The sequence below is a fragment of the Poecilia formosa genome, unplaced genomic scaffold, assembly GCF_000485575.1.
Source record: "Poecilia formosa unplaced genomic scaffold, Poecilia_formosa-5.1.2 Scaffold80, whole genome shotgun sequence".
NCBI classification, from domain to species: domain Eukaryota; kingdom Metazoa; phylum Chordata; class Actinopteri; order Cyprinodontiformes; family Poeciliidae; genus Poecilia; species Poecilia formosa.
Window position 1 is genome coordinate 2,012,452 of NW_006800019.1, and position 12,797 is coordinate 2,025,248.

General features: G+C 39.9%; 1 protein-coding gene across 3 annotated transcripts in view; it reads right to left on the reverse strand.

Moving 5' to 3' along the window:
- fignl2 (fidgetin like 2) overlaps nt 1-11,518 on the reverse strand; it is a 51,859-nt gene extending 40,341 nt beyond the window's left edge. For 2 of the 3 annotated variants that reach the window (XM_016673697.1, XM_016673698.1), the window contains exons 1-2: nt 11,379-11,518; nt 10,565-10,730 (exon numbers count right to left, since the gene is read on the reverse strand). In XM_016673697.1, coding sequence (XP_016529183.1) covers nt 10,565-10,604 — 40 coding nt within the window. In that variant the 5' untranslated portion in view covers nt 10,605-10,730; nt 11,379-11,518. Of the gene's footprint in view, nt 1-10,564; nt 10,731-10,785; nt 10,849-11,378 lie in introns of all 3 variants that reach the window. The other variant, XM_016673696.1, reaches the window with a different exon arrangement.
- Nucleotides 11,519-12,797: the final 1,279 nt, after the last annotated feature.

A 12,797-nucleotide genomic window follows, 5' to 3' on the forward strand; every position in this document is an offset into this window, starting at 1 on the left:
TATATATATATATATATATATAAAGAAGTTAGATTGTGAGTTTTCTGCTTGGTCATGCTGGTACAGCTGCAATGATGAGTATAGATTAATGCCAAGTTTCCTCTTGTAAAGACTTGTTGCTAAATTGCAATCAGACCAATCAATTGAAGACCAGCTTGAACCCCTTAAGTCTTTAAGAATGAGTAGTCGCAGGAAGAAAAAAAAAAAAATCAATTTGTAATTTACATCAAGCTGATGAGTGTTGAAAACACCGAGAAACAGACAACCTTGAGTATAATTACACTGAAGCCACTCCAGAGCTGAGGCAGGAACAGTATTGTGGACTTGATAATCAGGTGTCACACAGAGGAAGTGGTTTTGATTACATTAACAGTAAGCTTAGGCAACAACAACGTTTTAGTACTTTGGCTGCTTATCTGGCTGCAAGTAGAGAAGGGGTACGGGCAATGAACGTCGTTATTCCTAAAACTTTGCTTCCACATTTTATAAAATGTTCATATCTATTTCAGTATGTCTTGGTGCTCCTTAAGTCACAGACTCAAGCCGCATTCCTCGTCTTGTTAAACCCTTGAATGGGCTTTGCTTCACAATTCTCAAAAGGAGGCCACTTTTGCTTGTACACTTTGCTCCGCAATGCTTTCTCCTTACACTCAACTTTCCATTAATATGCTGGGAAATAGCACTCAGTATACAGCCAGCTTGTTGTTTTAAAACAAAATTGGGTTTTGTTTCATATTCCTCCTAAGAGTGTGGCACCTTTTTCTACCACACTTTATTCTTCCACTCAACTTTTCATTAATGCGCTTGGCTACAGCACTCTGTAAACATCCAGTTTCTATAACAACAACCTTTTGTGGCTTGTCCTCTTCTTTGTGGAGGGTGTCAGTGTTTGTCTGCAGGACAGATGCGCATTGAGCCCCCTTCACTGTGATCATGTAGGACATAGCATCACACTTCTGTAGTAAAAATCCTTAATTTTGTGTTTTCATTAACTAAAAGCCACAATCATCAAAGAAACTGAGCTGAGAACTGTGAAAATAAGTTAACTCCTGTGTGTTAGGAACCCCAAGTAAACCATCTTAGCATGACCGCAGACACTAACATCTACAGTCTTCATCTTCCCTCTTGGGTGTACAGCCAATCAACTCCATGGAAAATACATGCCACTCCTGGACTGGCTGCTTTTTAAAAAACCAGGCAATAGTGGATCAATTAGAATTTCAGCTTCCTGAGCTGCGTTTTCTTTCAAACGTTTTAAATATGCTCAATGGAAAACATCCACGAGGAGGATTAGAGGCGTTATTTCCATCGTCTATTTAATGTCTCACTTGCTGTCACAAACAAAAGCCATGTATCCACAAAGAGCTTGGTGCAAGGCGCACAGTGCAAAGGCAGCAGAGTCGGAGCGAAAAGTCATAATGAAAAACAACAGGAGAAAGCGGTGAATGAACAGTCGTGCTTTCGACTTTGTTTTGTTTTCTTGTGGAAACAGAAAGAGGAGGCAGAAAAAGGAGCAGACTCGAAGGGTTAAACGTTGGCAAAAAAAAAAAAAAAGCGAGGACTGGACAAAAGAGCCATTGTAAGGGACAGAAGTGTCCCCGGAAAGGAGGGGAGCCAAAAGAAAGACACCACTGGCTGGTCCCCCAGATCCATTGTAAGCAAAGGGGAGAGCAGCCACGCATGACAGATGTCCCCGGCCATTGTTGCCCCAGCAGCCTCTTCTGCACCTCCTGCTCCGACTCTGGAATTCCACGAGACGGCCTCCGCCTGTGAGAGCCGCTCAACACGCCTTGTCCCTCGCGGCGGGACCAAAATGGCCCCGCCGCGCTGCCGGGTGTGTGCCACGACACGTAAGGTGGCGAAGGGGCAACGCTTTTCTCAAGAGGAGATGACGTTTGTTAAACCGCTTTGTTTCCACTTGTAAGGAATTACATACTTACATCAACATCAAGGCACACAGACAAACTCTGCCTGAACCCTGCCATCTTCAGCGCTCATTTAACTTAACCTCGAGGCACAGAGGAGAAAGCAAAGTGTTTAGTGGAGCGCAGGTGAAAGCTTTTCGCAGCATAAAGAGTTGAGGTAAGCCGTTTCTCCAAATCAGCTACATGCTGCATTCCCTATTCAGCGGCCCACCATGTGGCAGACCTACAGAGTCGGCTTGTCGGCCTGTCACTCACGGCAACAGTGTGCCAGTGGGAAGTGAGCACAACAATGGCCCTGTCTGGTTAATGGGTGAGAGAAATCACAGACAATCCTCCATTTCAAGGTCTTACTACCGCACTGTCTATTCTCTGTCCCCATACTTCGCTTGGTCTCAAGCACAATCTGCCAACAATCGTTCACTCAGACTCCAATCAGCCACCCCACCCCCGCCCGCCTGTTAACATTCAGTTCAAATACACACACACACACACGCACACACACATGCACGGTTGCATTCCAATGCATACACATGAGGGAGAGAGAGAGAGATCTCTGAAGAGGGTGGAAAATCTGTTTGGAAGCAATGAATGTTTACCAGGTGGATCAATGGACGGCTGTTAAATCATTTAGTGAACTATAACCGTGCAGGGGTGTCGCTCCTTTGTGTGAAGCTCTGCCACCTTTATTACAAACTAAACACTGGATGCTACATAAAACTACCATCTTTGCTATCAGACTGAGACAGCTCCACTGTTCTATGGAAATGAAACAGATCTGACTGCACGTTAAGTTTACTTTACTTGTTAAACAAAAGATATCGCTGAAATCGCTGAAAACAAGTCTTCAGAGGAAAAGATGAGTAAAATCTATCCCTTAATCTTATGATTGAGATCGGGCTGATGAAAGCTTGAAGCACTCCTCACTTTTAGATGAGAGCTTCTCGGCCGGTCCTCGGTAGGTTTAATAGCAAATTTTGGGTCATTGTCATGCTTTGCTTCAGCTTTGTTTTGTTTTGTTTTTTACAGATAGTCTCATATTTTCCTGAGAGGATTGAAGTTGATGCTTCCACCAGCTGCAAGAACCTCCAACAGTTTTTAGGAGCTTTTTTTTTTTAATGCTCCATTTGGTTTAAGGCCAACATGCCCTCTGCAGTCTTAGTAATGTTTCCAACAAACATTAATCTAGAAGCCATAGTTTGGTCAACATCCTTTCTTCGTCTTCAGGAGCTACTGCCCTGCAGCTTAGATGCATGACTTCTTCAACACATCTGAATCAAATGAGTGGCTTTTTACTCAGAGTCTGCAGACCTGAATCTCTGCTGATGAGGTGAATCCAGTCAGGGATTCATCTAAAAGTCACAGGGTAGTATTTCTCAAGAACTGGACTTGATCACCCTGTCGTAGAGATTAATGGTTTCCTTTCTACACACACGTCCCATAAAAGTTAAACTTTTACTTTTATATCAACAGTAGTAAAAGAGCCTGCTGTAGGTCCTGCGGAGATGCGATAGAGGTTTCAGATACTTTTTTTTTTTTTTTTAGCATCTTGAGGTCTGCTTTCAGGATGAAATTGCATTGACATCCAGACCGAGCCGTGTCTGAATTTAATTGGAATATCTTCCACTTGTAGTTTTTTTTTCCTCTACAGTGGTGATCTTTAGACACGTCTTTATACCCCAACACAACCTATAAGCTGCTACAACTATTTCATCTCAGCATGGTTCACTTCCACAGTCAGGAGCTCGCCAAACTCAGTGACTAATGTTTAAACTCAAGGGCACTATTTTGTTTTATAGCTACGATAAAAAGTAAAAATAGACCAATCTGTATCTCATTAATTTCATCAATCTTTATCAGAAAAAGAAACATTCTGTTTTTAGTCACAGTACTGCAGCATTGTCTACATCAAACAGGACTTTCCCTCTGTCTTCAACATCCTGTGAAAAATAAACTGAATGATGAAAATATCTGTAAAGTTGCTTTCTCAGTGGCGTTTTCCAAGGTCAAATCCTATTTAACCATTTTTTTTTCATTCATACAGGTTACTTTGAGTTTGTCTTTTAGGAAATAAGTAGGTTTTCTATCATCTCAAATCTTCATCTCTTAAAAAAAAAATCAGATTTAGTTCTGTCGTCTGCTTTCAGCTTTTCATAACTGTGCATCAGTGGGAAAGAAATACTGATTGTACGACAATGTCAAGTGTGTTATGGGTAATGTTGTCAGGGCAAGAACATTAGTGTCATACAAGTTTCCAAACCCACTCATGTCAAGAGCCGTGTTTTGCGTGACGCCTGAGAGCTCAGAGCCAAAACACAAGGTAGGGATCCACCCACAAAGATTATGCATTTTTCCAAACTGGCCTCCATAACCTGGTGGTGTGACCTTCAGTCTGGCAGTGTTGAAAAGCATAACATATGGCTTAGCCTGCCCTATCACTGGACGGGCGCAGATTGGGCCCCTGAATAAAGTCAAATTAATGCATGTAAACATTTAGCCCCCTGCACACTGTGCCGTGATCCCCTGCATGAGCTTAGGTGACCTCAGTCAACATCAATCAGAAAAAATACAATGGGAACAGGCACACATGGGAAAAAAGCGGGGTGGACTGCACTTTTAATAAGCGCACACGGTCGGCGTTGTAAGAACAGACGGGCCTGAACACCTGACCGAGTAAGCCGGGTGCTGTGGGCCCTCCAAACCACAAGCGGCAATTATAAGAAACCCTCAGTGCATGAGCTTTAGAGATGAGGGCATAATCTACTTGGACGGATTTAAGCCTAATCTGCCATTTCTGCTCTCCCAACCAAATCACAGTGGGATACGTAGGGCTCACGCAGCGATACGTCGATTTTAAAAGATGGGCACAATGTGAGTAATTCATTGCATAGCCAGGGGACAATTTGCAGGGATTTGAACAGAGTATGTTACAACAAAAATAACCTCGGTGAGTTTTGATCGCTAAAAAGGTCTTTATGCAAACAAAGTGAACGACTAAGCGTGCAACCCTTAACCTCGGTTCTAAAGTTTAGCTCCATTCCCCAGAAACATGCATCAACTAAACAGACACAGAATGGTGTGTTTTGACAGCTGCAGGGGCAGAATTACCCTATTTCTCTGCCTTTCGAGATAAGTACTATCAGCGGAATGAGAAATGTGGCAGCAGGTCACGCCTTTCCCTGCTGTAACATGCTGCAGTTATGTTGTCATCATGAGGTTTCTGTCTGTCACCAAAGCAGACCTGCAAACCCACAGACCTAATGATGGTAAACAAACACTAACTCAAAGGATCCTGCTTGGCACTCCTTCAGCAGGAGCAGCCAGGCTCCAAAAAGAAACACTGTCCACATGCGCCTGAACACATGTAACAACATGTGCACATTCACATACGCGGGATTAAACTGCATGGTGTGTATTCGCCAACAGCTGTCAGTTAAAAAAACCTCTGACTTTTAACAACACGGGTCCCTCGTTTTATTACCACTCCTCTCTGCCAAACACTTACAATCCTATTAGCTTTTACAGATTAGCTCTGGTGCAAGCCAGCGCCCCCTTTACTCAGCCACAAACACACTGGTAGGAACCAGCAAAAAGCAAAGGCGCCAGTTCACAGCAATGGCACTAAGAAAGTCAAAGGAGTCAGTCAGTAAAAGGGAAGTAAAATGCCACATATATTTTACTACGTGTTGTAGTACCAGAGTAGAGTAGTGTTTTGATCCGACTGGATAAATGAAGCAAACTGAACTGCGTCTTGGAGTTTATTTTCAGGCTTACAGCTCACAATACTAATGTTAAAGTTTATGTCAGAATTTTAACAGTATCTTTAAAAAAAGTCTTACAGAACAGAACGCTAGCGAGTAACAAAGTTATTCAGAAGATGAGGATTAGTGCATAACATCATATCTACTCATAGCAAAAGTGGTTTTATTTGGTGATTTATCCTGAGCCAGGAGAAATGTCTGAGAGCGGTAGATTAGAGGCCCAACAAACCGGCACCATACTGAAGGATTTAAAAGCTTTGCGGGGAGTCCTGTCTGCCTGTGACAAGACCTGTAATTTAAACACCAAAAATTAAACAAAACGCTCTTGAATGTCAACACCTGATATAAGTGTGTAAAATTCAAATGGTTTCATAATCTTGGGTAAAACACATTTCCAACAAAGAGGCTATTTTGTTGTTTGAAGAAATTTGTTGTCTTCCACTATGTTTGCTTTGACAGAGTTCCTGCACATAAAAGCGTTCACTCCCGTATATCACACTACATTACCATCTAGAATGAACATTTAGTTTTAACCGGGTAACTCAAAAGCCTCTTTTTACTCACCTTGAAGAACAACAAAAAGGCAGATTGTGATTCATCTATGTTTGATACTTTCAGGATTTTTACACTTTTTGGCATTTAGGTTTGGCCTTTTAGAGACTAAATTAATAAATTTCTTTACTTACAATAATAGCAAAGGGTTATGATGTGGTTCGAGTCAGTCACTGGCTCCTTATGGTTTGAAACCACAGTTGTCCAAAAGCATTCTCCAAAACAGAAAAGTGACTTTTTCAGCTGCTCCAGTAATACAGCCTGACTTCTGCAGCCTGCCACACCTCCTTCTCCCTCAGCAGAGAAATTGTCAGCATTCATAATGGAGAGTATTGTTAGTATTTTGGACTTTCTGAAGACCTTTAAAAGACAATATAACAACAACTTTTTCATTTTGTCTTACATATAACTGAAAGGCAAGTGGTAACAGATGCAATATTTGCCATAAAACAGCTACATCTTGTTCTAATATTTAAGAATGGTATTGAGTAATGTATCTCAAAGTTTTCTGAAGGTAATGCAAAGTTTTTCTCAAAGAATTTCTTTTGTTTCTTCACATATTTTCTGTGCAGCGATTTACCATTTTCAGAGGAATGTTTTTCTGTCTTTTAAAAGGGACTTAACTTTGACCCATGAATCCTTCAGATGTAAAACATTTACAGGTTAAACCAGTGTTGTGTCTATACATAACAGGCAACTTAGCCAAGTTTGAAATCTAATCTTTAGGTACTTTCTTACTGGAACCTGACACAAAGACAGTTTGTTTTCAATTTCTAGGTCAACTCACCCCTTTGCAGCTCCATTTTGAACTCGCATGTTTCCATTTTGGCACTTTCTACAACCATTTAACTCCAAAAAACATAAACATGCCTATAATTTTATTATATAAATAACATGTTTTCTGTATATTTCTAGGACTTCCATCTCTTTAAAGTTAGCACTTTCTTCAAAATCTTGATTTATTGAGAAAATATCTTGAGTTTAATCATTCTGTAATCAAATTAAAAATGAAGTAATTAGTTTAATGGTTCCAAAAATGTGATAAGTTATAAATGCATGTCTTTGGTTCTGATAATTACAAGACTGTAAAAGCCTAATGCATTAATAATGATGACAAAAAGATTGGAAAAAACTAGGTGATGGTTTAAAAAAAATGTTTTTATTTTGTTAAATACATCAAATTAATTTTAAAAATCTGTCTGAAAGTTATTCATTCAAGTTTTAACCTAATTCAAGAACACTGTTAATCTGTTATAAATTATCTTTTTAGGAGCGACGCTTCTTCTTTGGTGCCCCCTTTGCTTATTTTTAATGCACAGATTGCACAATATGATGTCATAGCCAGGTATAAAAAAAACTGGGCTGAAAATGGTGGAAAGGAAAAGAAAATCTATAGAGAAATCTTCAGAAAGTCTGAAGGACTGTTCATTACCACCTTCACTCATTACACAAAGATCTGGTTTCTAAAACAACAAAAAATGGAGAAATTTGGAGTGATAAGAAAAACGTCCAGAACAGTTGAAGTTGTTTTGCAGGGCTCCTTTTTGGGTTTCCATTCTCCCCACCCCCATCCCAGCTCTGTCTCCCCTGTGGACTGTGGACAGGCGTCTTTGCCCCGAGTATACTCACTGGAGCACAAGGCCCTGCAAGAATGAATCCCATTCAACAGCCTGCCTCCAGATGCTTCCCAAAACAGTCCTCCAGGCTAAAGAGGGGAGCAGAAGTGGGGATAGAGAGCAGGAAAGGGGAGATAGGAATCTGATAGCCTGTCATTAACTGCCCAAATAAAGCAAAGGGGAAAACTCAGGGTAAAACCACGGCCCTCAGACGTGATGTTTATGGGTGGATAGCCTTATTGTTTTGTCTCCTGTGGTGTGTCAAAGATCTGTTTTGGTCACCGGGGAAGGTGTTTGTTGCTACAGATAAACTGCCTAATGTGTAGCATCCACTGTGAATCACACAAAAACCTCACACGAGTCACAGTGTGAGAGTTTCTTCTCAATGTGAACCCAACTCATACCTCATGCATCATCCACCTTCACACAAAGCACTCTTTTACTTTCATTCTTTTTCTTTTTTTTTTTTTGCTTCTGATCAAGTAGGAAAATAACAGACTTCAATATAAACTGTGCAGAGTGATGACAAAAACCGTGAGGCTACAGAAAAAGAACGGATGCTGCACCCAGGAAACACTCAAATCACCAACACAACCTTGATTTTATATGTGACAGAAGAGAACACATCATTGCAATATTAATATATCAATCACCACCAAGTTATAAAGCAGCTGCACAGAGAACAGCCCCATAAACATGACCCCGTCTATAGCTGTGTGTACAGCCTGAGCTGAAGCTCCTTTCTCCTCTCTTGCCCCTGAAATATCTTGAATATAGACTTAAACATTTATACTCCCACTGGTAATGCAGCCAATGTATAAGGGGAGAGGCCAGGGGTGTAAAGTCTTCCAAGATTCAGCCACAGTTCCTATGAATACTATATAACGTAACATCAGACATTTATTAACAGACCATCCTGGTCAAACATAATTCAGATATAGTTATCTGTTTTTCTAAGGCCTGCTCAAACCAATATTTACACAACTACAGATTAGCAAATAATTAATTTCATATTTCCAGGTTAGGAGTTTAGGAAGAGCTGGAGCATTTGGCTCACTCCGTACAGCTCAAGAATCATAAATTTCAACAAAGGTAATCTGAGGCTGTCTCCAGCATGTTGAAATCACTTAAAACTGTATTTAACAGGAGGAAGCATGTAACACCAGCATTAAACAACTGGTTTAACTGGAAGTAGTAGCACCTATTTACCACGAGTGAACCAAAAGATGGTAATAGCTCCTGTGGTCAAGTCTGACACCTGGTGGTCAGAGCCAGCAAGTGAAATTTGTAAAAGTCACATCTGTAGCGTTTTTGTCTTTAAATAGATCATTTCAATCCACGTGGTCTCCTTTTATCAACTCATTTGTCTATAAATTAATTTAAATTTTCTGAGCCCCAGACAGTTTACTCTGGTGAGAATTTAATTTGTCTCCTAAATGTTAAGAAATTACAAGTTTAACCTTGCAGACTGTGTTCTTGTTCACTTTAAATTCTTATACAGATGTCATATAAGACAAATATGATGTAATTAATATTTGTATTTAAAAATATAGTCAATCCATCACAGAAAGAGACACAAATGTCTGAGTATTAATGTCTGACGTATGAAGAGCCCTGCATAAAGTTTTTGCTGTAACAAAAAAGCAAACATTCATAACTTAATATAGTTAGATTTAAAACAAACAGCAACATTTGCTACATTACTGTTGCTAAAATCAACTATTTCATGCAGTCATGACAACGAATAACTAATACAAAAATGTTTTCCCATACTAAAGATAAATTAATAATCAATTGCTTCGCAGTCAAATATAATTTAATTTCTTTTCAGGTAATTTTGTTTTTCGAGGGGTTTGTGGCAGTAGTGGTATTTAGTCACTTATCAGACAAGAACTGGGCAGAGAGAGAAGCTGAAGACATACAAAAATGTTCCCAGGTTCAGAGTTTGAACCATAATCAATGACTAACAGCTAGTGAATATGGACGGTTTATTAATCTGATGATCAACTTTTTGTGTAGCAGCAGCTGCAACGTCTCGGACTCTATTCAAAAAGGTGAACCGTTTTTCTGACAGGAACTCTCTCATTTAAAACGGCCCATGATTTGTTTTAAATGTCAGGTTTGTTCATTTTTATTTGTTTGGTATTTTCATCGGGTTGCCTTTTTCATTTAGATTGATGATAATGTTGTTCTTTAGTGTTGCCCAATAATTGTCCACAGATACATATTCTCCTAGGAAAGCCGGAATCTCACTTCTTTTTAAATATTGAAGTATGATGGATTTTGGATTGAATGAGAGCTTTGTAGATTTTCAAAGATTACAACTTAGCCATTCCCCAATATTTGTGCACACTGAAAGGTGTGCACAAATATTGTGCTGGAAATCATAAAATTTGAAACTGGGAAATGTTTAATTTCAAAACATTAATTGTGTTTGTGTAAATGCACAGCAGAAACGATTGAGTGCTCTTCTAATATGTTTTTTTAACTTCACCTGTATTATCAAAATAAATATCAGCAAATGCACTACTTTACCAATGACATATATTACGATATTTTACGGCACCATAAGATTGTAATCTTCACTGTCAAATCCTTTAAACTATACATTACAGACCAACAAATGACCTTTCCATTTCCATTAGAGTCCGATCATTAATCGGTGCTGCACAGGTGTAAACTAAAAGGTCAACTCGAAGCAGTTTAAACTTACATGAGTCTGTGGTGTGAGATGAAGGTTTGATAGTCATCATTTGTCCTCTGGTGAACCTCCTCACTTCTCAACGAACTCTGAAACCATCCAGGAAGAGAAGTCCAATCTGGTGATAGGAAAGGAGGTCCAGTTACGCCCCAAGCACTTCTGTCTACTTAAACCTCGCCTACATAATGAAATTAGAAATAAAAAGTACAAGCTAGTACACGATAAACACTTACTGAGTTGAAAATGTCTGCAGTGTATGAACACCAGCTTCAAATGAATGGTCTTCAAAAATAATCCTGAGAGTCAAAATAGAGAGTCATAATATAGAGAGTCACTTCGACGCTACTGCATGTGTTGTGTGGACTTGGCGTTGGGGGACACTCCAGGAGTGCGACTGGCCCTTATATTATTCTAGTAAATACAAATATTAACAAAATTCCATGTAAGTTAAATAGAAAAATATTAATTTATGAAGATGAGATTAATTTAGTTTATAAATAGATCTCAAGTATTAATAAGGTTTTCACATATTTTTGGGACATTTTGATTTGTTCCAATTGTTGACTTCCCAAAGGCTGCGCGGTCCAGATTGTTGGTGCAGTGTTTTAGGCAACTATATGTGACTGATTAATTTTTAGATTTTAGCTCCAAATGTTAAATCTCGGGGGTAATTTCATTCTTCTCTCACACCTCCAGCTCAGATCCCGCCGGGTAAGGCGGTGAGGATGCCGAGGTGAGAGCGAACCGGAAGTAGGGTGTGTCTTCGTTTCTCTGGTGACTGTCGCTGTACCGTTTCTTTATATCAAAATTATGGAGACTTTCTTACCCGCAGCGGAGGGACTGACTGTATTTTCCGCTTCCTGTCTGTAGCGCTGCGTGCAGCCATACGGTGCTGGGGGCTGCAGAACCATGAACTCATTCAGAACTTGTTTCTGTGGCCAAACCATTTCTGTGTTTGGGGCGGGGCGTGAAGAGGGTCCTTCACTCACAACTGCAAGGACAATTGATAGTAAAATAAATAAATAAATAAATAACATTGGGGGTCGGGGGGGTAACTTAAATATCATGACTCCATTTTTCTTTACAAACAGGTCTATTTTGAAAAATATATATGTATTCTTGCATTTTCTTTTTTTGTTTGATCAGTTCTGGGCTCTCTCCCGCCTCACCCCTCCCACAGGCGGCCGTGCTTTAGCAGTCAGTAAAAAGGTTATGTTTTGTCGCACCGCATATTTATTTCACTTTCTTAGCTGCCACCTGCATCTTAACGTACATATAATAACCCAGTACACCCATACAGTACACCCTACTTACCTGTAGTCTCCCTCGCAAAGACGTAGAGGCACGTCAAGCACGAGCATCGTTAATAGTCATCACGTGACCGACCCCGGCCTTCCGATCAAAATAGAAGAAGACAATCTTTAAGTAGTTGAAAGGTTGGATGTTTGGTCTGTGTGCTTTGAATTTAAATTATGCCATCTGGGGTTTGGTAAAATAGTTTAATCTGAAATGTTCAGTTTTAGGTCAAAACTTAACCTAAAACTGACATATGTGTTAGAGAGACTTGATTGGGTCACTGACACACTCTAATCTAAACCACATTATTGTTGCTCAGGCTGTGAGTTTAGACTCCAGTCTGCCACTAACATGTCTCGTTGTGGTGGTTTGAAGTTTACACGTAGACATAATTTTCCACCACACAAAACCTTTTGTGTATTAGGCAGCTTTGGCCCCATCTTGCTCCCCGAAACATTTTGTCCTCTGCTTTGTGGCTTGCTTTTAATTTACAATGACTGTCTTCTTGATCCTCTTCCCCAAAGGACAAATTTGACAGTCCCAGTTGTCTTGTCAGAACCGGTTTCCACCGGAGCAATAGAATTGCATTTCCTCCCGAGTTACCATGGCTCTCTTGGCTTGTCATCTGATTAATGCTCAGCTTGACCAGCCTGTCACTGGAGGAGGACAGTCAAGTCTCTCCTTTTTCAGATGGAGGTCTAAAAACCGCTCTCTAATATGTTTAAATCTTTGGGTATTGTTCTATAAATTGCTTTAACATTTATTTTCAACCTTATCCTTAACCAGTCTGGTGTGCTCCTTGGTCTTTATGATGCTGTTTGTTAAGCAATGTTCTCCAAGAAACATCTGACGCCTTCACAGCTTAATGCTTTCTAAGATTAAATTTTACACAGGCAATACTATTTATCTGATATCTGGAAGGAGGTAGAGTTGCTGGATTCTATGTATC